This window comes from Hydractinia symbiolongicarpus, chromosome 1 (assembly GCF_029227915.1).
Source record: "Hydractinia symbiolongicarpus strain clone_291-10 chromosome 1, HSymV2.1, whole genome shotgun sequence".
Lineage (NCBI taxonomy): Eukaryota > Metazoa > Cnidaria > Hydrozoa > Anthoathecata > Hydractiniidae > Hydractinia > Hydractinia symbiolongicarpus.
This window is the reverse complement of record NC_079875.1, coordinates 12,441,599-12,467,054: the sequence shown is the minus strand read 5'-3', so window position 1 is coordinate 12,467,054 and position 25,456 is coordinate 12,441,599. Positions and strand designations below refer to the sequence as shown.

Genomic DNA, 25,456 nt, shown 5'->3' with positions numbered 1-25,456 from the left:
ATTTCATTTGTGGTCACCTAGGATACCAAACGTTCAATTCAATTATGAGTCAGCACATAAGGTCTGATAAATCCTGAATTATCGTAACAAAAAATTTATGATTACGGAAGTGGTTGTATAGAAATCGTCCAACATCCTATTAATATCCTCCAATTAGTAAATAGTCATGTTTCTTGTTATTTTGTTACCACTTAAGTTGCAATAAAAATAATTTGCATGGTCATGCCTTGGATTGTAACATCTCCGGTTGCCATGGTAATGATGTAGTATAAAAAGAGATCTTGATGAAATTTAAACATCGACCGCGGTTATTGTACAATCGAAAAATTACAAAGTGAAGAGGTAAATATTACTTGTTGGTTATGCATATGGTGTGTGTTGTAGCTGGATATTACAATATTTTAAACGCCAACAACGTTGTAATAAAGATCTTTTAGATTCTTTTATTTTCAAGCGAATTAGTTCTTACGACGGCATGTCCTTTATATTGATTTTATCATTGTTTTAGCAGCAACAGCTTGTTTTGTGTTGATAACTCTGCTACCAATAACCGATATCTTACCTGGATAAAAACAAATGGCTTCTAAAGCTGTATCATGTGTTTTGATTGTTGTATTTTCTTTCATAGCAGGTACGTACTTACTTAATAACGTACACAATCGGATAAGATCTATGACTGTACACTTTTCATTTTTTTTTTGTTCTTTGAATAGGAACATTTTCACAAGATGTATCAACAACTGCAGAAACTACAGCATCTATCATTCCTACCACTGCTCCACTTAACTGCACCAATGTCCCAGCCGTTCCGCTAGCCCCTACTGTTGAAAACATTGATCAGGCTCTAGGAACATTGAATCGAGTGATAAGAACAACTAATTTATTTTTGGCCAGTAAGTACTTATTAATCTTGCATATACATTTCAGTTGATAGTAAGCAACACATTTGGGGTTGCTAATTTGCATAATTTTTAATATTTTATGGCCGTTCTAAAAATACCATCTGAATTTGTTTTAGGTACAGCAACCGAAGGGACGGAAGACAGACTTAGAGTAGTCAACAGGGCTCTCAGAAGGCTAGCCAATTTGGTCAGAAGCTTAAGAACACGCATCAGAATTATTATCAGACGATTCGCCTGCAGGCTTGTGGCAACTACGAGACAAGCAAACATATTAAGACGACAAGTGGCAAGTGATCGAACAGCTTTGCGTGTGTTTAGAGGTATCAGATTGCGGCTCCGAAGACAAAGTGAAAAATTATCAACAAAGACTGAAAACGCATAAATTTACCAGATGGTATATTTTGGTGTCTGTTAACATTGATTCGCTGTATTTTCAGAATTAATATAAAAACAATCTAAAATAATGTTTTATTTCTTTGTTATTTATTTTACCCTTTTTACATTGCTTGGCCAAAATAATTTTTGCAAAAAGGTGTACAGACGTTCTACTAAGCTCTCTTCCCGCGTTTTCATGTACTGCGTACTACTAGTAGTACTAAAAACTAATCACGGGAAGGATATAAAAGCGCATCTTGGGGCTGAAATCTAGGGATGTAATAAGGCTACACAAACATTTTGGGTTTAGCCATAACTAGTCTCCTTCCTAGAACCTTCTACCGCTTTACAGTAGTATCATGAAAAATAAATGCTGAATTTTATTACATAGTATTACATATACAACTCTATTTACATTTTTATAGACATCTACCATTCCAATTCGTTGTTGTCTTTCAACATGCTGTGTATTTGATTTCGTCTAACTTGAGTTCTATTTTCCCATTGATGGATACATTACGATCAGAGGTCTTTGTTTTTGTTTTATACCGCTTGTTTGGTGAAAAAGTGTTTACGTTACGCAGGCTACTTGCACCACGATCAAACCGTAATTTAATCCTCTCTAGCTCATGTCGTTGGTACACTTGTCTAACCTTGTTGGTAAATGAAGTGTAAAAATCTTTTATAAAATGATTTGTTGATGTCTTCAAATTCTCTAATTCGTTTGGTTCTAAAAATACGGAGAAGAGACTGTATTTTTAGCTTGACGAAAAGTTGAAACAATGCTTAAAAATTAAAAGGAACAAAAAGTAAGACTTATACAGGAACGAAACTCTACGAGGATGATTACCTCTTCTCTTTATTTGATAATACATGTCATTGGTCTGACACGCGTTTTAAGAAAACACGAACTAATTCTTGCCTAAATAGTAAACCAGATATGTTTTTATTAATTCCTGTTGATTTTTTAAGGGTTAGCCTTCTCCTAGCCTCCGTAATCATAGCTGCATATTGTCCGTTTCAAGGCCAAAACAGTGTGATGCTACACTTTCTAGCTACAAATAACAAATGCCATATATTTTAGATCAACCTTGTTGCAGCTGACCGTTGTCTATAGATTTCACACTGTCTTGCACCTAGTCTTATAGTTTTTGCTTACAACTCTTAAAATACTTGTGTTTTGTATGCCTGTTCCAAGCGGGAATTTCTATAATAAAAGAACTGTTACACAACTTAGTCAAAAAATTAAGATGCGTCTGTTATTTAACTTGTCTACTAAAACGCAAAAATATATTATGCATACCTTCTGGTTCTATTTTGAAGTTACCACCTCTTTTTCTTAAGAAACAAAACCAAATAAAACAACCAAACATCAGAAAAAGGAACAATAAACACGATAAGATGACAAGTGTTCGTTTCAAAAACTCAGAGTGAGGATCGAATAAGGATTTGATAGGTTTCGCTTCTTTTGGCTGGAATAAATAGAAAATAAAGGTACGTATTAGCAATTATAGTGCCATTACAACGTATGTTATATATGTTATTATCATTCACCGGTTAGCAAATTGCTCTGTCGGTTATTTTTAGATATTCGATATCGAATATTTAACAATCCTTCATCTTTTTATAGACTCCAAGGAGAAACAATTCTATAATTCCGAAATAAACTCAATTAAGGAGAACGGCGGTAAAAAATAATGTTGTTGATATGTCAAATGTTTCATTGTTAAGCTTTGTTGTGAAAGACTTGTTTAACAAACAGTAATCTTTTTTTCTTTTCTTGGGAGAATTATAAATCATATATTGGATTCAGTGAAATTGGATACCGAATTTATTTAGTCTTGCTTTAATGATATTCAACTCAGCCAAGCTCAACTGAATAATATTTGATAATCGATTCCACATCATCCAGTATCTGTTTATGTTTAAAGTGTTTACTTTTGCAATAATACACTTTGCCCTGTATTTCTATAACTCGTGTCAGACGACACTGGCGTTAGTGGATAATTCATTAATCATTACGTATTTTGATTTGACATAAAAGAAGAGAACTTACGTTAAGTTTCGTAGTATACATTTCCAGAACTTTTAATATTTTGTCTTCATTTGCAACTACATAATCACGGACTTCCTCATTTACTCGTGCTAGGCCACCAGATAATACAACACCATAAGTTCTTGGAAATTCCACTAAGCTCTTTTCTTGAACACCAGCTTGTTTTAAAAAGGATTTGTATGAGCCTGAAGTATAAGCATCTAATAGAATACCATCGACTTCATGGTTAACAAGTGAATTAACCAAAGATGATACTGTTGAATAAGTTTTATCTAGAAAATAAAAAGGTTATTTTAATCGGTTTTTAGTTCATAGATTATTTATTTTAATTCTTATAAGCCGACTTGGAAAGTGGATGCTAGTTTTCGAGGAAGTATTTTAGGGAGGCAGATTAAATACTCTCATTTTTTATTATCAAATTGTTTTTGTTTTTGTTTTTTTCGTTTTTGTTCCTGAATAAAGTCGTAGTATATTTGAATGTTTAAATAGAATAAGAATTAACCGGTAGTATTCATAGATACAAATACAAAGACACAATCCGGGGAAGACAAAGGGTTGGGCAAAAAGCCATGCCCCACCCTTATTTTGGTTTAAACGACTTTTGAAATGTTTGTTATGCAAAAACAACACCTAGAACAATGTAGATCTACGACTATTTACATTGATTTCCTATCACTCACCCACCCTTAAAAATTTCAATAATTGATTTGCCGGCATTAACACTGCATTTCCTCCATGCAAAAAATATATAATTTATTAATATATAATAAGGCATATGGCATAATACTTTAGCAGGCATGAGTTTATAAATAGAATAATTGACCGTACTTTTGTTAATCTTTCCATTTCTCAACGTAGCTAACTTTTCTTCAAAAGAGCCAGACAACGCAGCAATCTAAAAAATAAAGTTTAAAAAAAGTGACACTCTACCTTAGTGCTCCATTTTCCATTGTCTTTCGTTTTTTATAAGCGCCCAGTTTACCACTTTTATATCCTAAAATTTTTAACAAGCTTTGAGAGAAAAAATTACCTTCCTTCCATATATGGTATGTACCTCCTCCAACGCAGAAGTGGTAAAAGCTGTGGTAAGTGCGCCTACTAACAACACTGATGACATAATAATGCTTAGAAACATCCACCCGATCGCAAAACACCTCGAAAGAAACCTCTTGGGGGTAAAGTCACCATATCTAAACAAAAACACACACTTGTGTGTCAATATCACCAGAAAAACATTGGTTAAGGCCGCAAAGGGTAACGTAAATATTATTTTGTTCCTTGTGGTGGTAATATAATCTTGCACCACAATACACTGATCAATAAAACACTCTTCGCTTTTCTATTTTTATTTTTCTTAATTGAGTTGCCTTCATAATGCGCCATTTTACCCCTTCCGCTACACATTAACAACCAACTGGCACAACATCTCTTGCAAACATTTTCAGAACGTTCTAGAAAAGAAAGCTTTTCTTAAAAATAACTGTTAAGAAAGCGAGTATTCAAGTGTCGCATTTTGTACCTAATACTACCACGACGCCACGGCAACGAGAATGGTGTCAAAAATAAAGTAGCAAACAAAAAAGATTCACGCAGACATACCCTATGGTAGTTTGTGTAACATAGGCATAGTACCAACCCTCTCTTATACCATCCCATTTGTTTAAGGAAAAATGATTTTTTCCACTACCTGTTACATCCTGAAAAGTATGAAATAAATACGACTTTTTTAATGTTGTTGCTCAACTTTAATCACATTCTGAAAATTAACAACATAACTGTGAAAACTCACCAAAAGCCAAATGGCAGCTCCCACAAACACGATCAACATAAAATTTATCACAAACAGGGGCCATAGTTGAAGAATTTGTACCACAACGTGCATCACGTGTTCATGTATGTCGTACTGGCGAATAATAAATAAAGAACCCGGATATTTCAATATAGGTACGTAAACCATGTCCATCGAATCTTTGGCTTTCACACTTGCTGAAAGTGGGAAACTTAATTGCGTAAAATCATCAATATCTTCCACAACTCTCTCTAGCGTTGATTTACTGGCATATTCATATTTACCATTTGACGTCAAGTCAACAGTAGTTGTGTTCTGGTTGGCATCAGGACAAAACCCACAAGCAAATGTGAACATATCTCTTATAACTGTGGGAAATATTCCATCAAAAAACATTCTTAGACGAGTTGTATATGGCTTAGTTATGTAATAGTTACTGTAGATAACTTCTGGACATTTACAAGTTTCTAAAGTAATCAGTTTTAAAAATTTAGTCAATATAATTCCTTCACGATCTTATTAGGAGAAAAAAATACGTAGTGTCTGCCATAGGAAAGTTTAAACGAAAACTTACTGGCAGTAACTGATGCTCCAATGCCATCCCCGTATGCGTTAATACCTAGCACATGTATCATGTACTTTGAATTAGGTAACAAAATATTTAACTTCGCATATGTCTGCCATGGTGCAACATCTAGTCTTAAATACCTTGTGGCCTTTTCGTGAGTATCCATCGGCTTATATAGTACCTTATAACCGATGAGTTCTCCGTTCAATGCATATGCTGGTATTGGTCTCCACTGTATTGAAAGGCTATTGTGTAAGTACCTCACTACTGTAAGATTCATCGGCGATTCAGTTGGTGCTAAGGTATAAAAATGAATGCAATTACTATTCATTTCTTCAATCTGTGAAACCTTTTTAAGGCACGGACTAGTGCATTGTTTTATGGTGCACATCGTAGTTTTTACTCTTGTTATTACGACACACTTCTAGCGAATCATGTGTTTACTTGTGAAGTTACCCAGATTCATAGTGTAAGACAAAAACCTCATGTGCTGTTTTTTTTTTAATTTAGTAATGTAGGGATGATAAGGATAGGATTTAGTACAAAGCTCAAGAAACACGATGACTTGTTTTTCTGGTATTTTTACTAAACTCAAATTATTTTAATTGCAGTAAAAATTTATTCGAGATGTGCCAATATAATAACTCGAAAATTAGAACTTAGTTTCTGAAGTGAGGAGTTACCAACATGAACAGTAAACAAGTAAAGATTGATAAATATCCTTCAACGACAAACCTGAAGTTTTTGTTCGCACTTGTGTAACTCCACACGGTCCGGAGCCAGCCTTCGTGACCGCACACACCGAGATAACATATTGAGTATCACCCTTTAACTTGTCTAATATAACACTCGTATTTTCATGCGGGAAAAATATTTTCTTCCTGTTCATACTTTCATCAAGAATTATATCATAACCAATTAAAACTCCATTCATGGCACCTTCGTCCACTCTTTTCCATTGGATGAATATCTTGTCAAAAGATATGCTGATACCGGTAACATTACCAGGCGTAAGACTTGGAACTAAAACATATTTGAGAACATCAACCATGACCAGTGTTATATATAAGAGCAATGATTTGAAAGTCGTCATTAAAATATTTATAAATTGCGCCAAAAGTGAAGAAGAATTCTTTTAATTGTCGCATATAAATGCACCAATTGCCAAAAATGTTTTAGGTCTAACATTTGTGGTATAATTTTTATATTTTTATAAACAAGAAATATAGAAAATGATTTTAGGCTCAAGCAAAAACGTTTATTTTTTTAAAGAAAACAGTATCGAATATCCTCTAAGCTAGGAAAAATTTATTCCAACAACATATGTACGAACGAAATATTTCGTTCGATAATAATGTTTTCCGACGAAATATTATTTTTAAAATAAATAAAGCCAAATTTTCAAAAATTTGTTAACAGTCAATAATCACAAGCATGCTACTAGTATTCCTACCATCTTCTTCTGTTTGAACAACCATTTCCTTGGAGGCGATACCATTTCCTGATTTGGTGCTGGCCAATATTCTCACCACATATCTTGTTCCAGCCTTTAAACCAGAAAGAACCGCGGATGTTTGGTTCGTACTCAATGTATCATACATGCTTGAGACCTTGGATTTTTCTCGATAGAACAGGATATAAGATGTTATCTCCAAACCACGTATGTTGACGTCTTTCCATAATATGGTTAGCGAATTTGGCGATGAAGTTCGTATTGTGATATTGCTTGGCGGTGAGGTAGGAACTAAAAATTGAATATACTCTGCTAACTCTTTAATTTTTTAAGATATCTTGGGGGAAGGATTATATATCAGCAACTATGGTGAAAAGATTTGGCATTTGCAATTTTCTTGTTTATAAAATTGATAAAGCGTGGAATTTAATTGATTTACGGTAAAGTGCTCAAAATCGTCATTTTTTCTTTATCAAGTACTGAGATAATTAAGTATTAAGCTTGTATTGAGAGCAAAGTCATAACGATATAAAATTAATTTGAAATATTTTTCAAAAATATTTTTCGTAAAATGTTATTACAAGAATATCTGATATCTTCCGCACAAAAAACTTTTTTTCTGTAAAACATATGGAATTATTACAACCATTTCCGTTTCATGATGCTAGGAACATTCTAGAATTTTAATTTAATTACCTTTATCAGCTTTAAATGAAGCTATGGTATTTGGAACGATGGGTATTTTTCCGATTGCATGATTCACATCTATGCTGTCTTGTAGCGACAAGAGTTCAAAATTATTCAGTTTCGTGAATTCAATGGAGAACACCACGTCAATGCTTCCGGGTCTACAATATAATACGCTACTGATAAAACAACTTTAACTCTGTAAAAGCTCCCTGGAAGTTATCTTTTCGCACGTGGAACAGTTTCATAAAAAATAACATTTTCGCAAGTTCAGGTAAGTCATTTATAGAATTTTTACTTTTTCCTGAAAAGCCTTTAATCATTGCAAAAGCAATACTAGAATAACCAATTATTTATAGAATGAAAGAAATCACTATCTCTTATATCTGTATTTTGTCTGTATGTTCAAAATGGCATCCCACAGCAGTTTTTCGTACACCCTGCAGTTCTAATTTTATTACTTAAAGCCAAAAGGAAAGCAAAGACGCACAAAATACTAATGCGGGAAAAACATACGAAACGCGATGACTATTTATATCATAATACCTGACCATACGTCTGTAAGACAAAGTTGCAGGCAAATTCCTGTGGATTTTTTCACAGGCTTATTACTAGTTAAATATGTTATTAAACGAGTATAAATCATACAATATAAACTATCACACGAATGTAACCTAGCTATATGCTAACACTATTTTAAAATTTAAGAAATAACATACGATGCTTTTAACAAGGTAACCTTTTCCACATTTCCAATAGTGTTGTCGCTCATTATCTAGTAATCACAGAGAAGTGACAGGAATTAAGAACCAACGGAAAAGAAAAGCTATAAGTTGTGTTGCTCACGTTTTCCAGTTTCAGTTCAGTCACTCAAATTGCTTAACTTCAATTATAAAGGTTTATTCAAGAGGTAGCTAGTAACGACATTAAAGGGGCTACGAACCGGTTAACATGCGCACATTCCGTATACCCCGCGCACATATTAAAAATCCGGCAACCGCGTTTTGCACAATGAACAGATCAGCGCACTTTCCTTGCTGGTTCAATATTTTTTTTTGAAAAGTTATTACAAAGAAATATTTCAGCAAGACTCATTCTGGATGAAAACATGACCGAGGCTGTAGAGGATAAAAATTCTAGATGTTCGAGTCTGTAAATTACATACATGCCGAAAAAATAGCAATTTTTGTTTTTCTGCGCCATCAGCTCGACTTTCGTGTAAGTCACTAAAGTCGAAAACCAACAGCAGTTCCGTAGTCCCTTTAACAAACATAGGTGTGCGTACAAAACTTACTTCGTGACGTATTTCATCTTCCAACTTTGCGAATGGAATTTTACCGTGTGTTAAATCGAATGTATATTTTCTGTCAAGCTTACATGAAACTTGCACCGTCACTTCTAAAATAGTATTCAATGATGAGAAATTGCACTGGGAATTAGACATAAACTTTTTAAATCAATAATCCTAATTTGCTTAAAGGGTTGGGAAAAATAAATACCACAAAATTTAATAAAATATACCCGAGATTTTCAAACGAAATGTTATATTTTGCAATATTTTGGTAATGTCAACTTCAATATTATTTTTTTATTTTTGCAAAACACTATTTTGCCACGACTACTTTACAACTACACTAACGATTTTTAAAATTATTTTCTCGGAAAAAACAATATGTCTAATTGCCGATTCACTAACAAAGTCTGAAGGAGCTTTGTAAAAAAAATACGCTACCAAAACGTTAATAGGAATATTTGATAAACCTTGTCAATTTTTTTAGTAAACTTACAACTTCCAAACATCTATCACATTGCTTACGTACTTGGGCAGGTAGCGGTCCCACATGGTGTTTCTTCTTTTGACACTCCTTTGCAAATGCAACCACCATATAAGGGCAATGGGTTAGTGCAAGTTCTTGTTCGAACATAATTGCCATGACCACACGGTTTGTTGCAAGCAGACCATGCTGTCCACGTTGACCAACTTCCATTAACTACACGTTTGGAAAAAAATTAATAATAATATTAACTGTCGATTCAGAAAATAAAAGAAAATGCTGCCATGTTACGGTGTATTTGTGAAAAGTTGAGTTAGAATGGACAGTTGGCCCTCCATAACTCGAAACCCTTTAAACTCGATCCGCACAATAACTCGAACGATTTCTGATTGGCCGTGAGAGTTCGAGTAATGGAGAGTCCACTGTATTATAACTTGCATGTGTAACATGGTCAGCAGCGCAAAATCATTTAGGTAAAACACATTGTGTTATTTTTATTCAAATTATGTATTCTCGGGTTGTATACACACAAATTATTCCTTAAAAAATTTATTATTTTTTGCTTAGTAATTCTTAACAGGTTCAGTTCTTTAAAATTCTTTAGGGACTAAATTTATTGCAAACTCCGAAAAAGTAATGTTACACAAACTTGTTCATGGACTGCGCATTCCCTTTTCTTTTACCGCCTAACTGACATTCTTTCCCCTTGCTGGCTGGGTAATGCTTGTGTCAGTAAAACAGGAAATCATAACAGACACGTACCAAAAATACTTAGTATACATACCAGTGCAGGTAACGTAACAGGCTTGGTATTGTTTCTCTTCGCCAAAACATTTCTCACCGCCAAGGGATGGGAAAGGATTTGAGCAGCTGCGATTTCTACTTTGTACACCGTGACCACAAGTTTGATTACAGCGCGTCCAAGCAGCCCAGGCTGTCCACTCACCGTGAACTTAAAAACATACAGTGAGGAAATAGTTTAATTTAATTCGAATAGCATTAGAAAGCCAATAAATATATCAAAACCTATAAAAAACTAGTTGGCCTGTCAATTCGCCTAATAAAAATCTACAGGACTCGTACTCTCGCTATTCACAGCTGCAATCTTTGTCTCAAGGAGAAACAACAGTTGTTATGATGGAGAGTAACCGTCTGCCCATGGAAAAGTCCATAGGTTTAATAGTCACCACAAAAAAATAACAAAAGAAGTCAAAAGTGATCGAACTAAGGTAAATTTGGAAAAGTCAACAAAAATTTTAGGTCCAATGGTCATGAAAACATGCAAAACTTAGTGTTTTGAGAAAACTTTTCTTACTGCATTTTGACACAGAGACATTACGTTGATAACCATTGATACAAAAGTCTCACCTGGACAATCCGAATGACCACATTTCTTTACTTCTTTTCTATTTGCGGAACAAGGCCCATCAAAGCTTAGTGCGCATGTCCTCCTGCGAAAACATGTACCACCACACGTTGAGGAACATTTGCTCCATGGTGTCCACGTTGTCATACCTACATCATCTAGCAAAATATTTGATACAAAATTAGATCTACCTATAATTTAGCGTAAGGGAAGAAATTTTAGCGGATTTAGCGGTTTTTTCAAAAATCCCCCAAATTAAAATCCCCTTAAAACTTATTTTGCACTCTCTGTGGATATTAAAAAATCTGATTGATAAGAAAATACGATTATAATGCATTCGCGCCAAAAAGCTAAGGTTATTTATCTTTGCTTTTCGCCAAATTACATTACCGCCAAAATTTAATACCTTTTTGTTATCTGGTTATCAAAATCCATAAAAAAATCCTTAAACCATGAAAAGTCTGAATATATATTCCAAGAACAACTTATCCAGGTCCTTGCATTATAACTAAAAGTAGAATAAAGTGAAAATTTAAACTTTTATTGCTAAATACACAGTTTACCTACCTTGGTTAATACATTTACATATTCTTCTAAAATCCGGTTTACTTGGTTTTACTTCACAGTTGATTTCATTTGGCAGTTTCATGTAACCAACACACAAATAAGTGTTGATGTCAATATAAGGTTGAAATCCACCTGTCCATAAAACCCTTGAAATGTTGTTGGAGCACTGGTAACCAGTCGCGCGAAATAACTCATTTGTATCTCCGGTTTGAACTCGTTTGTCACAAATTTTTCCTGAAGAATATGAAAATTGCAAAACAATAAGTGATTAATTAATGATAGTAAAAGATTTATTATAGTAACCAATATCTTTAAAAAATCAGTGTTTCGTTTTAACTAGCGGAGCTTCTTGCGCCAAAAGAAGGATATAGGGGTCCGGAAAAGCTACAAACATGAAATTTCTAATGCACATTTCCTTGATAAGATAAATATTTTTTTAAAAATAAACATGACCTCATTGATGTTATTATAAACGCGTTGGTTTTTCTAACTACTTTTACACCTAATATTTTCACAAACCTTTTGCAGAGTCGTTATGGACAAAAACGTGAGTAAAAGCAATAAAAAATATGAATAAATACGGGAAAGCTGAATTAAACTATGGTTGACTCTAGTAGCTACATTAGATGTATCTTGTTACCTAAGCTTTCACAAACATCTGCACAACTTTGACTAACGCCAGCAGAATAAAATTTTGAACAGTCACCAAAGCCCAAACAATTTTTCTCTTTTCTTGCTTTTCCTGTACATAACTCTGGGTCAATCTTTCTGCCTCGATTATTCAGGCATTCACGTGTTTGGACTTGATTGCCCGAACCACAAAGAACATCACAAGGTAACCATGGCGACCAAGTTGACCACTGACCTAAGCATAGAGTTTGTATATTTCCGGAATATTCTTGTTACACAGAAAGAAAGATAGGTATAAAATTAGGCAATACAAAATTATTGCAAAAAACTATAGCTCCTCAGTAACCACCACCTCTCCATAATAGACCTTACGCAAAGCAGACAAAGCGACAGAATACAGCAGTTTTTACTTATAGCACATGTGTATTGTAGGGGAGACCTATTTTAAGTGCCGTCATCTTCGTGAATTAGATGTTAAACTAAGCTGTTTCACGTTGTGGGGAAACAGTGAAAATGTTTATTTTGTGACATGCATGCTTTCTGATTTTCAAAAATAACGTTCAAAAATATATTTCCAAACATATTTCCATAAATTAAATTTATTTCTTTAAATTTAGATTATTTTTTGTTTTGATTTTTGTGCTAGTGTATAAAGGCTCGTTTCCATTTGACTGCATATTCTGCTATAGCGCAGCTCAAGAGCATTTTGTTTGCGCGTGCCCACTGTTTTAAATTAGAGACTTATGTATAAGTATATTTAATGCAATTTATTTTAGCTTTAGTTTTGCATGAGTGAGGAGAAGAACAAGTCTTACTTGTCTAAGAATGGAATTGCTTTCTTCGCATTATACCTAAAACGTCTTTGTTTACATTAAAACACACGCGCTTTTTTCTGCGAAAGCTCGAACTTCAAGGCTGCTATTTTTTGCGAAATACATCTTGGAAAGTTTATGCATCAGAAGGAACATTGCGCACCATAATTTTTGTTACAGCTTCATTCATTTGGCACAGATGCAAATGTGTGTAATTTTAAAAAAAGGTGGTCATTGTAAGAACATGTAACTTATTCATAAATCTGATCATCTGATCTGGTGAATATTCTTCTACCTTAAAGACTTACCGACATCAGAGGGAAGCTGTGTTTTAATTGATATCCCTGGTCCTGTTGAGCGTGTTGTTGTTGGCTCTTAAATATAATATTTGTAAACAGTAGTAGTAGGAGAAAGCGTTGGCAGTCTTTTTTTAACTTTTTTCTGTTAGACCATTTGCGAAATGTTTGGAGAAACCAAACTAGTTTTGCGACCTTTGTCAATACAAAAAAAATTAGCTTAGAAAAAGGAAAAAATTCAGTGATATGATTGCTAGTCCAGGTATTACCTGGACTAGCAATCATATCACTGAACTGAATAGCTAATCACTTTAAAAGCAAATGAATGCTGGTGAAGTATGCAAGTATTAGTTTATTCCATATAAATTTTTTTCCTAGATTTTTTCAATGATTTTGCAAAATATCAGACTACCTAAAGTAGCACCAAGTATGCTGTGCATCTTTTTCTTGCAAATAAACTTCATATTGAGTTGACATGATATGTTACCAGTCTTTCCAAAAGCGTCCAGATATAAACACAGATTACTTTTGTTGCGCTGTTCTGACGAAGATGCTTTGAAGAAGATAAAAAATGGGATTAAGGTGATTTAAATATCGTACAATTCTGCATTAGCAGTGTAGTTTATAAAAACGATTGGGCTTAGATTCAGTTAAAAACTAAGGACATCTTTGTTTTTGTCTTACTTTTCACATAGTTCTAGTCAAACGTGCAATTTTTTGCGAAGAAAAAATATCTTCCTTGTTTCTAAATCTTATTTTAATCAAGTAAAGTTCTTGTTTCAGATCTAATATAATATATTTTAGTAACATAATGTGTATACGTGTCTTCATCAAAAATATAATGGCGTCACACATACCCAACCAAGAACCAGCAACTGTTGTTTCCTTAAAATTCCCCAGAAGGTAATGCCATTCGTGTCTCGTCGGTAACGTTAATACACTCGCCTTTATATTATTGCAAACTAGTTCAGCATGCTGCCATGTCATATCCAGTGGAATTAGAGTATAACAAGAGGAATTGTATGTCAAAGATGGCGGTACACAGTGAGTTATATATTCAGGTTTGTTACCTGTTGAAAATAAACACAATTATCAAGATATGGTATGAATATGGTAAAAATATGCATATAGATACTACTAAAAATTAAATAAAATAAATGTTAATGAGATTCATATTCTTTTACTCTCCAACTTCTGTTTTTCAGTAATACTATGAATTTAGTATTCTGTGAGAAAAAAATATAAAATTTAAATTGCGTTTATTTAAAGTGGTCTCATCTGAGCAAATGAGACAAACAAGTCTATAGTTTTCTCAACCGGTGCTATTCGCCAACGCTGCTCCATATTTTCATACCATATTTTTATTCCTTTATTTTATATATCATGGTGACGGTCCTTTTCGCGTTCTGTATTTACTGCGAAAATATACTCACCTCTTTGGCAAACCTGTGCATTGATTATAATATTAGTTGATGATGTTAAACCACACCTTGTCGCCATAATGTCTTGATCATTCCCATAATCAGGTATTCCAAGAACCCATAATGAGTGCTGATGTTTTGTCGAGTTTGCTAAATCAGTCCAAAATATACTTTCGCTGCCACTCGCGTTAAGCACAAAGTTCAACATACTTATTGTTGTAATAGAGGGTAACGCGCCTCCTAACGCTTCACACAGCTGTTGCGATGCACTTTTGTTTAGAGCTAGTCTCGCAAAAAAGTATTGGGAGTTTTGATAGACAAACCAGCCGTTATCTAAAAAGAGAATTATAAAACTTGAAGATATCAATCTTTTTTTTATTTGCAAAGGTTTGGAGGAAAATTTATAGCGATTGTTTAAAAACCAAAAGCTTAAATACGTAAGCAACATTATCCACAGGTAGCCACAACGTTTTTATAAAAATAAGATATACCTAGCTTATAATAGCCACCAGTTTCTTCAGTACTATTTTCACTCCCCAGAATTGCAGTCTTAGCTAGAAAGGAAAAACAGATTGTTTATTTAATACCTGCTAATGATTAAGATGGCCAATCCGAAATTATAAAAGTAAACACACCTGCAGGTTTGCCACAAACAAATTTCCTCTTTAAATCCACAGTGTCTGCTGATGCTTTAACCCAGAATGTATTTGACAAAACAAACTGCTTTTCACATTCGTTTTCTACATCAAGAAGACTGCCACCACCTGCTATGCAAAGATATTTTGCCATTGTTTTTGTTGTATGAATTTCAGACATGTAGTAGCAATAACCAAGATTGTGTGACCATGCCGAACATGTTTTCTTGTCGCCCAGCAGGTAATTTTCTAGATGAAAACCAACATGTCATTAAGAGTGTTTTTTTACAAATCATTTTTATTTTAGTTAGAAATAACTCTTTTCTGTGAAATTTTCATTCAGATACAGTATTTAATTCTTAGTTCAGTGTGGAAGTACTTGTGACAAAAAAAGAACAGAAATAGCCCATACTGTAAGAAATTGACTAAAACTATTAAGTCTAATATCAATCACAGCTTTTTGTTTCGTAACTTTGTGTAAATTTCAATTTTTTTACGTGAAAAATATGGATATTCTAAATATTCGGATGAATTTAGTGACAACCTTACCTCTTATTCTTTTACATACAAACGCATTCTTATTTTCATTCCTTTCATATACCATACCACATTTCGTTTTAATCAAAAATATTTTCCCTGCATCAGATGTATTTGTGGTTGCCCAAAATTTTTGTTCATATATTTTACCATCAGTCCAGCTAGACATTCCTTTAACATAACCAAGCCAAAAAGGAGTATGTTTCGACAAAACGTTGACCAGAAAGTCTTCTTCATCTGCAGTCAATACGCTAGTTAGGTTACTGCTCAAGTCTCTGCATATTCTTTCCGCTTGAAACCAAGTGACATTCTCATTGACAAATAAGTAAGAATTATTCTGGTAAGCAATCCAATATTTATGTTCTAAATGTAAACATTGAAATAATGTATTTTCAATGAAAACATAAAGGCAATCTTCTTTAGCTTAGCTTTGTACCTGTATCTGGTTGCGGTGTTTCACTGATGTTATTTCTTTTCGAATTTGTCACATTTAGATCTAGAAGTACAAAGAAATACAAAAATAACACCAATATAGTATTAAAACAAGGACAAAGGAAAAACACATTTTACATGAACCAAAATATATAAACGCAAAATGAAACCCTACAAACTCACGTTTTTCACATAATGAATAATATGTTTCAGGCGAACTAAATACAGAGATTTTCCATTCATAATTCCTGCTCGAATCAATGTACACATATTGTTGTTCTGAAGTTGTAAAATTTAGATCCAAGGAAGGATCTAGTTGGTATACTTTGGATGAATCTTCAGACGTGAAAACACTACTGTTTGCTTTACGAGATAAACCAATCCAATATTTTCCTTTATATTTCTTCGCAATGGCGTCTATAAAGTTTTTCTCACATTCAGTGTTGGGGACCGCTAAACGACCACCAGCCAGTTGACAAAAGTTACGACCCTCTGCCCACGATTTGTTATGCTTAAACAAGGCAAAACAACCAGAAAGGTATGGAATCCAACTGCGGCCACATATGTTTGTTTGTGAGTCTATAAGAGGTAAAGTACATATTTATTTTAGGTCTATATACTGCATCTTAGATTAGATTAGTCAAATCGAGTTTAAAAACATCCGTAGTCGAGATTTATACATTGAAATATTGTTATTATGCTGTAAGACAGCACACAAAATGTTTATCCATAACTACCTACATAGATTTCAAAATTGTACAAACGTAAACATTAATGTAAGGCCTTAGGACCTATTCAGTTGTTTCTGCTTAGCAAATCAAACACCATTCCATTATTCAACAAGTACAAATATAAAATTATTTATCGTGCATATTACCAATTCCATGCAAAAAGTCTCATACCATTTATAGCACGCTTGCAAATGAATGATTTCATTTTCATACAGTCATCGCTGTGCAACATCAATGTTGATGAGTTACCAGCACCACATATGTGAGATGCATACTTGGGAATGTACTCACTACTAACATTTTCACTATTTAACCATTCCCAACCTTTACTACGCTTTACTAAGCCAATCCAAAATTCTTGACTCGTTACAATTTGATTGATTGCTACGTGTTCTAAGTAGTTCGTGATACTAGTGAGAGTTGAACTGAATATTGCACAATACTTTTCAGCTTGATCGAATGTCATAGGTTCTTTTACATAAATATACGAACTTGATCCAAAAATATACCATGATCCAGTTTGAGTTAAGTCTGAGAAGTAAATTATTAGATTTTAGCAAACTTTTATAAGATTAATTTGATGGAAATAAGCATTTGTCCTTGCAATTACAAATGAATAATCTCTCTTATTGTCAACATAAATTACAGAACTGATGTTATATAAGAGTAGCTGTGAACTTACTAACTGTAAGAGGGCATTGAAGTGTCATTAAGTTAATCTGACTACTGGCATTGAATGACTCGACATGAATCGTTTTCTTGTATTTATTGTATCTGAAGTTATACCAGTTCGCAAAGTTTACAACACGAAGAATACCATCATCTAAGATTCTGAATGCAGTTTGGTGTATCTCTAAAAAGAATTCAAATCTTAACATATTTACGATCCATTAAACGCTGCTTAAAAATGGACCTACATTTATATCCACTTAAGGTTATGAATGCATGCATACCTTGTGGATATATTTGCTGATAAATAGCATGATAAAACATAACGTTAATTAAAAGACGTCTTTTAATTTTCCCAGACAGCTGATTTTAATTAATAGTATAAATACTTCATACAAAATCATTCTAGGTAAAAAAAACACAACTAATACAATGACGCCATAAGGCAGTATTAATTCGAATGTCATTAAACAGGGTACGAATGTTGATTATTGAAAGTAAAGATGATCAAGGTATAAAAGCATTATTATGACGTCATTTAGAACAAAAATGACGTCATATTCTTGCAAATATTTTCTGCTAGTCAGTCTGTAATTTACAGCAGTTAGTAGCAACTGATACCACTTAACAATCAAGATAAGTTGATTTTTATCATAAACCAGATTAAAATTTAGTTACTTACGGGTGAATTTTAAAAGGCTCTCTGGGGTAACGTGTAAATATTCTTGTCTATTTATCACGTTTCCATTTGAGAAAACTTTCATCTTTGAATTGCCATAGCAGCATTGCAATGAGAAGGGCGATGATATTTCAAAGCTTTGTAAATTTCGGATCACGCAATTACTTGTGTTGTCAGCTTGTTTATAAAGGAAGACAAATTCTAAAGACAAGGTGATTTTATGTTTCTAACGCCACGAATAATACGTAATGTTTCCACTAAACGCCTTTTTTCTTAAACGCCTCCTTTGAAAAAAAAATTCGATGAGTTCCTACATGTTTTTAACGCTTTTTTCTAATAACCATCACTTTTAAAATAGGCTTTAAATCAAACCAATAGTTGCCAGAAATATCCTTGCCAGAAACAAATTAGTAGCTAGATCAACATTGGCCATGTAGAATTCGAGTCGAAATAAAACTGTTTATGTGCTAACATAATCACAACCCAATTTCTAATTTTTGTCTGTTATAAAAGGTTATATTACGAAAAGTTAATTTCAAATTAAATACCTCCTCCACAAAAATACACTTAATAATCAGACACCTCATAGAATAGTTAAACAATTGAAAAAATGTATTTGGTCTTTAAAAATTATGTGCAAAAATCTAAGAGTTGCACAATTTAACAGTAATATTTCCAATACATTATTTGTGGACTTTAGTTCTAATTCAAGGCCAATTTTTACCAAAATTATCTCCAACCCTGAAAAAGCGCTACTAAACTACTATGGTCAAGAAATGATAAACGTTCAGCAAAAATATACGAATACTGAAGAGACAAACAGAAATAATATGTTCAATGACAGTGTATAAAGTATTTAATCGACGTACTTAAATATATTCTTATTTCAGTTGACAATAAAAATAATTTAAAACAAAAAAATCATTAAAATTGTGTCGCTATAACATTATAAAATTATGGAACATTACATCAAGGAAACAATATTTAAAATAATCGAAACCACAAAATAATTGTTCTAAAATCTTTGGTAATTTAAATTAAATGTATCTAAAATAAATTTCAGGACACTTTATTCCATTTGTGTATTATGCAGCATTTTTTGCATCTGTTGTAATTACAGCAGTTAAGAATTTGTATTGTAAGAAACTAATATCAATATTGTATTGACGTATACCTTGTGGCTTAATTCTAAGTGTAGGTTTTGTCTGAACGTCGAATGCATCTTCACATGCATCTAAATAACAGAAACAAGTGATATACAAATAACATTAATCCATAATTTAATTTAATTTCCTATTCTTTACTGACTGATTGGCCTGCGTTGAGGCTTTTGTTTTTTTATGGATATTCGCTGGTTCAAGACCTAGCAGCAGGCTATAGAAGTTTGAACCAGCCTTATCTGCTTAGCTTTCAGCATGAATATAACTTTATAAACTAAAGGATTGCCTAATGATTGGTTGCTGTTTTTACACGACGTCTGAAGCTCAAATGGAAATTCTACATGAAACAAGACCTCCTTTTAAGGACATTGACAACATTAGGAACAGGAACTGTAAATGTCATCTTTGTTTTTCGCATTTCTTAAGTAAGAAATACATAAAATGAATAGAGAAACCAATATACGCTGGATTCAAAATTAATTAAGAGTACGTACACACTTTTACTGATTGTGATCCACAACTTTTTAGAGTTGTTTGGCTGTCATTAGTGAAGCATCTGTTATAAGGATCGTTAAACGATGTCAAAAAATGTTCACTGTTTCCAGTAAATCGATGACATTTCTTATCTAAACTTGAAAAAGAATTATTATGGTGGGAAAGTTTTAATAATCGCCAAATTTTAACACATGTGGGAAGGCTGATTTTAGAAACGAATGATGAGTGAACACTAAACTCTAGCTTACAAAAGATTTCATCTATTCTTATAAAACTAGATATTCTATGTTATCTATAACTTAATCATGTGTTAATTCTTCTTTTGAAAGCCTCGACGTCGCATAATTCTTGTGCTGCATTTCCTATGGTTAACTTAAAATACCTAAAGTTATACTGATGCATTGCAACCTTGAGTAGCTTAATGTTTCAAGCGGTTGCAGGGCAGGCGTTAAGGGGAGGGACACATTATGCACCCGTTTTTGAATGCACAGAAAGTTAAATAAGCAGTAGATACTATACATATTTGACAGAAGAACTTATTATATTAAAATATGATACCGTCTTTTGCACGCTGCAAAAGTATTTGCGACGTGTCGCCTGCAATTGACCAGCATAATCCATTTTGATTGTATATTCTATTCATTCGCATATACCACTTCAAATTTAGGTTGCAACAATTTTCTCTTTTTTTCTCAACAGGTTTTAATAAGCAGTGATCTTTGTTCCATAGGGCAACTATAAAAAATAAACGCTAAAATTTAAACTTGGAAACTATCACCAGCAAAAAAAATGTGACTCTTAAGAGACCACAACATTAAAGACAATTAAAACATAAATTACATGAGACATTACCGTCGTACCATACTTAAAAATGCGGCATTAAAGTTGTTCGCAAGATAATCGGAAATACAATTTCTTGTTTAGGAGTGTGCATGGTAAGCATGCGTATTAGGATAAGAGCGAGATATAACAAAAGACTAACTGTGTGTTCTTTTTGGATTTTACTCAAAATGACAACAGTGCAGTAACTTATATCTTGGCCAAAAAACTAATTGACTTTTCTAACGATTAAGTATAATTTATTTCATGTAATTATGATGCAAAATGGTGCTAACATGGTTATATGTTAACATCGCTGGTACATGGTATAATGCCAAACGAGGAAGAAGACCAGGTAACGAAGACGCAAAAGATTTGCCTAACAAAAATCCTCAGTATATTTAAGATGAAAGTGTTTTCCAGCACAAATAATAGCTGGGAAAACAGCATTTTGTTTTGACTTCTGGAAAGCAGTTGTTTTTTAGCCTAGACATTACATATATGGTTGTAGAATAGGCACTTCACACGAGCTAGATATATTGGGATTAACTGTACTGTACTACTGCGCTTTGGAACACAAATTGTGTAAGTATTCAATAACTCCGTTGTTTGTAGTTTTATATTACATCGACTGTAAAAATAGAGCAGAAGTAAATTTCTAAAACATTTCTGATTGTTAGGTGACGAATTGGATGACGTAATATAAAAGGCTAAGATGAAACTATTTTTACTGAAAGTAAATAAAGTTTTTATAATAAAGTAAAATTTGAAATTAATAGTAGATATTTCGTAAAATATTTTTTTCATAAAAATGCAATGCAATTTGGAAGGGTAAAAAGATGTCAAAGTTTTTTTGTGAGGAGGACTGTAACAGCGGGCTGGAGAACAAAATAAACTTTTTTTCTATTTACGCATTTCAAACCTTAGTAATTACTACATATATATATAATAAAGTATGTGGTAATATTAAAAAAGAAACCCCACCTTGCCTCATGCAGGTAACTAAAATTAAGAAAAAATTAAAAGTAATTGAAATTCAGTTACATGTTTATTTTTTATATAAAAAATTGTTCATCGTAACTATTTACAAAACACTAGCATACGAAATTGCTTAGTAACGTTCGATCTAACTTACGCACATACCAGAATTTAACCTTGAGAAACCTTGTCGGCATTTTGATACAATTTCAAATTTATTTGCTTGATCGTTGACACAAACATCAGCAAGCATGTTTGTGCAGTCACCTAAGATATTGAATTGCGTTTTTATTTATAACAATAGGTCCTGGTTACTTCCTTTAAAGTCTTTATTTTATAACCTAGATACCTGCATATTCCTATTATACAAGCCTCCATTTAGACACTGTGCGCCTAAAGTCCATCACAATTTAAACCTCAAGCTTGAATGTTATAGCCAATGTAAAAAAGATGCTGTAACATAAGTTGAAAAGTAATTTAAAAGATAGTAAGCCAAGGTTATCTTAACGAAAGAAAATAGCAAAAATGAACCTCAATTGGAAAAAAACAGTGCATTCTAAAGTTTCGACGAAGTGTATAGCTTATTATTTCATAATTACATATTGATAAAGTCATACGATTTGTGCATATATATACATATATATCAAATATGTGAAAATTACACTACCTTCTAAAAGTAGAACGTACCTAATAGTGTAGGGATAAAGGCAAAATAACCAGTTTGGATTTTAAAGCAGTTTTCACTTGCTTTTCCCTTGTACCAGTACAAAATATCTCCCTTGTGGTGTCGTACTTTCTCATTAATAGAGCAACAACCCAAAGGATGTGATTTTACCACAGTTGAACTGACATTCTTAATACATTTGATGTTACCATCCACTGATTTGTAATATAAAGCATGCCGAACTTCTAAAAAGATCAATAATGACTATGGAGGTGATATAGACATGTATAAGCAGGTATAAGCAGTTATTAGCAGTTATAACTGTGCAAATGAAAGAATTGACATGCGAAATGGGATACGCCCAAGCTTCAGGCAGACTAAGAAAGATTAAATGGATCTGGTTAAGAAGAAGACTAATTATTAGTTACTAAAGGAGCCAAAAGTAGGATCAACTGTTAATGGTAGAACCAAAATTCTATGTAATTCTAATCTTTTTATTTTTTGCATTCTCGTGTTCAATCACAATGGTAACTGAAATTGTAAACAAACCCATTCTAATAATCACTATTCTAGTAGGCAATAGAGCATCGTGCTGTATGAACACAACATAGATGTTAAAAGTTAAAATACGATGATATTTTTAAAGAACCTCGAATTTTCACTATTTTTTCGCCGGCAAGGTTTCGCCATTGAAGTCTATTCCTGACCACCTTCTAATCTGAGCACTGCTGGATGGAAAATCCAATTCTTTTTTGCATGGATAGCCTTTGATATCTCAAAGTTGAGAATATACGAATATGACAAGTCAATTCCCTTTATTGCTTGAATCTATAATTTATTTGCATTTACATATTCATTTTGGTTTGTAACTTTTAACGTTGGGGAAATTATTTCTGCAGGACAATTTATTGCGTCTTAAATTGATATTTTTCTCTAACCTTGCTCTTCTTCGCAACCAGGAAATTTAACATTGGTGCATGTTTGTAAGACTGGATCAAAAAACAAATCAGGACGAGGACAATTCCACTCTGTAGTTTCATAATTTAAACATTCTATGAATCCATTGCAATTGTGTGGATCTTGGTACATGCCATCTGCTTTCAAATCGCAAAGTTCTAAAGAAAAGAACTTTCTAACTCTAAAGAATTTAAGCAAAAATATTGCAGCCAGTAAAAATGATTGAATCAGGCGAATTCGAATTCAGGTTATGTTCATACCAATGGTTCGTTTATTTGTTCATTTCCTATTTGATTTTTTATTAGACCAGGTAATTTTTTATAATTTTTTTTCTAATAATGAGTGATTATTATTCTCTTGTGTAAAATTAGTGTAAGTGATCTTAAATATACACCACGACTGTACACTGTAACATTAGAATGAGAATAGTAGCCACATTGCAATATTCCAACACTTATATTCCCGCCTCTCTGGTGCTCCTGTCCTCTCTAGTGCTTCCTCCCTCTATGGTGCTCCCGTCTTTTTTAGTGCTTCAGCCTTCTCTGGTGCTTCTGTCCCGTTAATCCTGCTTCTCTCATAGATGAAAACAACTGCAAACTTTACAGTAACAACGCATACCTGCAGCACAGAATGGAATGATGATTAGCAACCAAATGATGGCAGTCATTTCCTAAAGAAATATTTATTAGTACATTCATGTGAGAGTTGCAATTTTACAAAATGTTCGTTGAGACAACATTTTTATTTTAAGCTTAAATCTTTATATGCTTCAGAAATTTATAACATTTCTATTCAGCAGCAGAGGGCGTTCTTATTTCAAGCGATCCGGTGAAGACTACTAAGATACTAATTCAAACAAAATTCATTTATTGTAAGTTGTAAGGTAACCAACTAAAGAATTTATTTGCTTCAATAGCAGCGTACAGTCTTTTTTCTATGCTACCCCTTTCTTAGAAGAAAAAAGTCAATGTATTTCCTTATTTTTCCATATCATTCCTGCTTAACTTAACTTTTTCTTTCACTGGAGCATTTTTTAGTGACAATAATCTCATTAACTTTAATTGCATATTACCTTTTTTGAAAATGTCAAAAATGAAGCTTATTAGTTTTGTCTTATATAGTGGCAGATGTAAACATCCCAAAGACGTTGACATGTGTTATGTTGTAAAAGCACAAGTATAAACCAAAAATACAAACATAATGTAAGCAAGTTTTGTACATTGTAAAAAAAAACTTCTCTACTTAAATTTTTTCAATTCTCAGAACGTTATATTCTTCCTTTCCCTTTAATATTTTTTTAAAATCCGTCTCTGCAGTTTTCCTTTCCCACAAAATTTGGAACATACAATTCAACATAGCAACGGAGCTTGTATTTTGAAGTTACGTATATATGTTTAAAATGTTATCTTGACAATAATTTTAGAACTAAAAGAAAAACACCAATCTACAAGTTAAACACTAATTTTTAAAATGTTTGTCGTGAAAATTTAGATAAAAACACACAAATTAATTCTTCTGTTTGCTTTTCGAAGCAATCACGTTAATTTCATTTATATGTTTTTGTTCCTTCGCTATTTTCTTTGCATTTTTATATTTTCTTCACTTTTTCTAATTTATTTAATTAAACTTAACCGAAAGTGGAGTTATACTATGTAGGTTATATTTTTCCTATTTTTCTTACATTTTAATTATTCTTGAAGGATTCTTGTTTACTCTAGAGCTAATTTATGAAGTTATAAAATTCAAAAAAATAAAACAGGACAATGAAGATAATACTATAATCATTTTGTCTCATAAAAAATCTGGATACCCTCACATATCTGACTGGAAAGTAAAAACTTTTACGGACAAATACATCTTTTTTAGCACCTGCAACAGTTACAAACACTACATGGGTATTCCTTTGAAAAGGAGCGAAAAATTTAAATATCTTGGAAAATGATCAAAAAATGTAACGGGAAAATCACATTAATGACCTAAAAATCTATTAATTAATGCACTTA

The 25,456-nt window shown here is 32.8% G+C and overlaps 1 protein-coding gene across 5 annotated transcripts; it reads right to left on the bottom strand.

The window, feature by feature from the left end:
* Positions 1-608: 608 nt before the first annotated feature.
* LOC130639838 (uncharacterized) lies at positions 609-24,799 on the bottom strand. 5 transcript variants are annotated; one of them, XR_008982371.1, is made up of 39 exons: positions 24,072-24,799; positions 23,435-23,611; positions 22,520-22,741; positions 21,998-22,099; positions 21,839-21,856; positions 20,594-20,770; positions 20,035-20,166; positions 19,555-19,614; positions 18,384-18,581; positions 17,715-17,885; positions 17,204-17,563; positions 16,485-16,880; positions 16,306-16,365; positions 15,882-16,232; positions 15,333-15,581; positions 15,189-15,251; positions 14,710-15,030; positions 14,134-14,346; positions 13,689-13,829; positions 13,289-13,354; positions 12,179-12,403; positions 11,539-11,772; positions 10,974-11,129; positions 10,390-10,557; positions 9,651-9,821; positions 9,125-9,228; positions 8,550-8,605; positions 7,840-7,991; positions 7,144-7,434; positions 6,426-6,713; positions 5,697-5,987; positions 5,123-5,589; positions 4,933-5,030; positions 4,364-4,523; positions 4,162-4,228; positions 3,334-3,605; positions 2,581-2,749; positions 2,128-2,199; positions 1,879-2,007 (listed from the first exon to the last, which is right to left on the bottom strand). XR_008982371.1 is itself a non-coding variant. In XM_057447106.1 (38 exons), the coding sequence occupies exons 1-38, from the start codon at positions 24,118-24,120 to the stop codon at positions 1,733-1,735; spliced, it is 7,170 nt and encodes a 2,389-aa protein (XP_057303089.1). In that variant the 5' UTR covers positions 24,121-24,799; the 3' UTR covers positions 609-1,732. The 5 variants fall into 5 exon arrangements, 3 of the variants coding, with proteins under 3 accessions (XP_057303089.1, XP_057303090.1, XP_057303091.1); XM_057447106.1 differs by lacking the exon at positions 2,128-2,199 and having other exon boundaries at positions 609-2,007; XM_057447107.1 differs by lacking the exon at positions 2,128-2,199 and having other exon boundaries at positions 609-2,007; positions 14,710-14,847.
* Between the last annotated feature and the right edge of the window lie 657 nt (positions 24,800-25,456).

Bases quoted from the DNA above. Each gene is read 5' to 3' on its own strand.
- LOC130639838 (XM_057447106.1), bottom strand. From the start codon at position 24,120: ATGACTGCCATCATTTGGTTGCTAATCATCATTCCATTCTGTGCTGCA. The intron at 19,615-20,034 runs GTACGTACTCTT...TCTGTTATTTAG, and splicing joins ATCACAATCAGTAAAAGTGT to ATGCATGTGAAGATGCATTC. The intron at 13,355-13,688 runs GTAGTCTGATAT...ATTATATTTAAG, and splicing joins CATACTTGGTGCTACTTTAG to AGCCAACAACAACACGCTCA.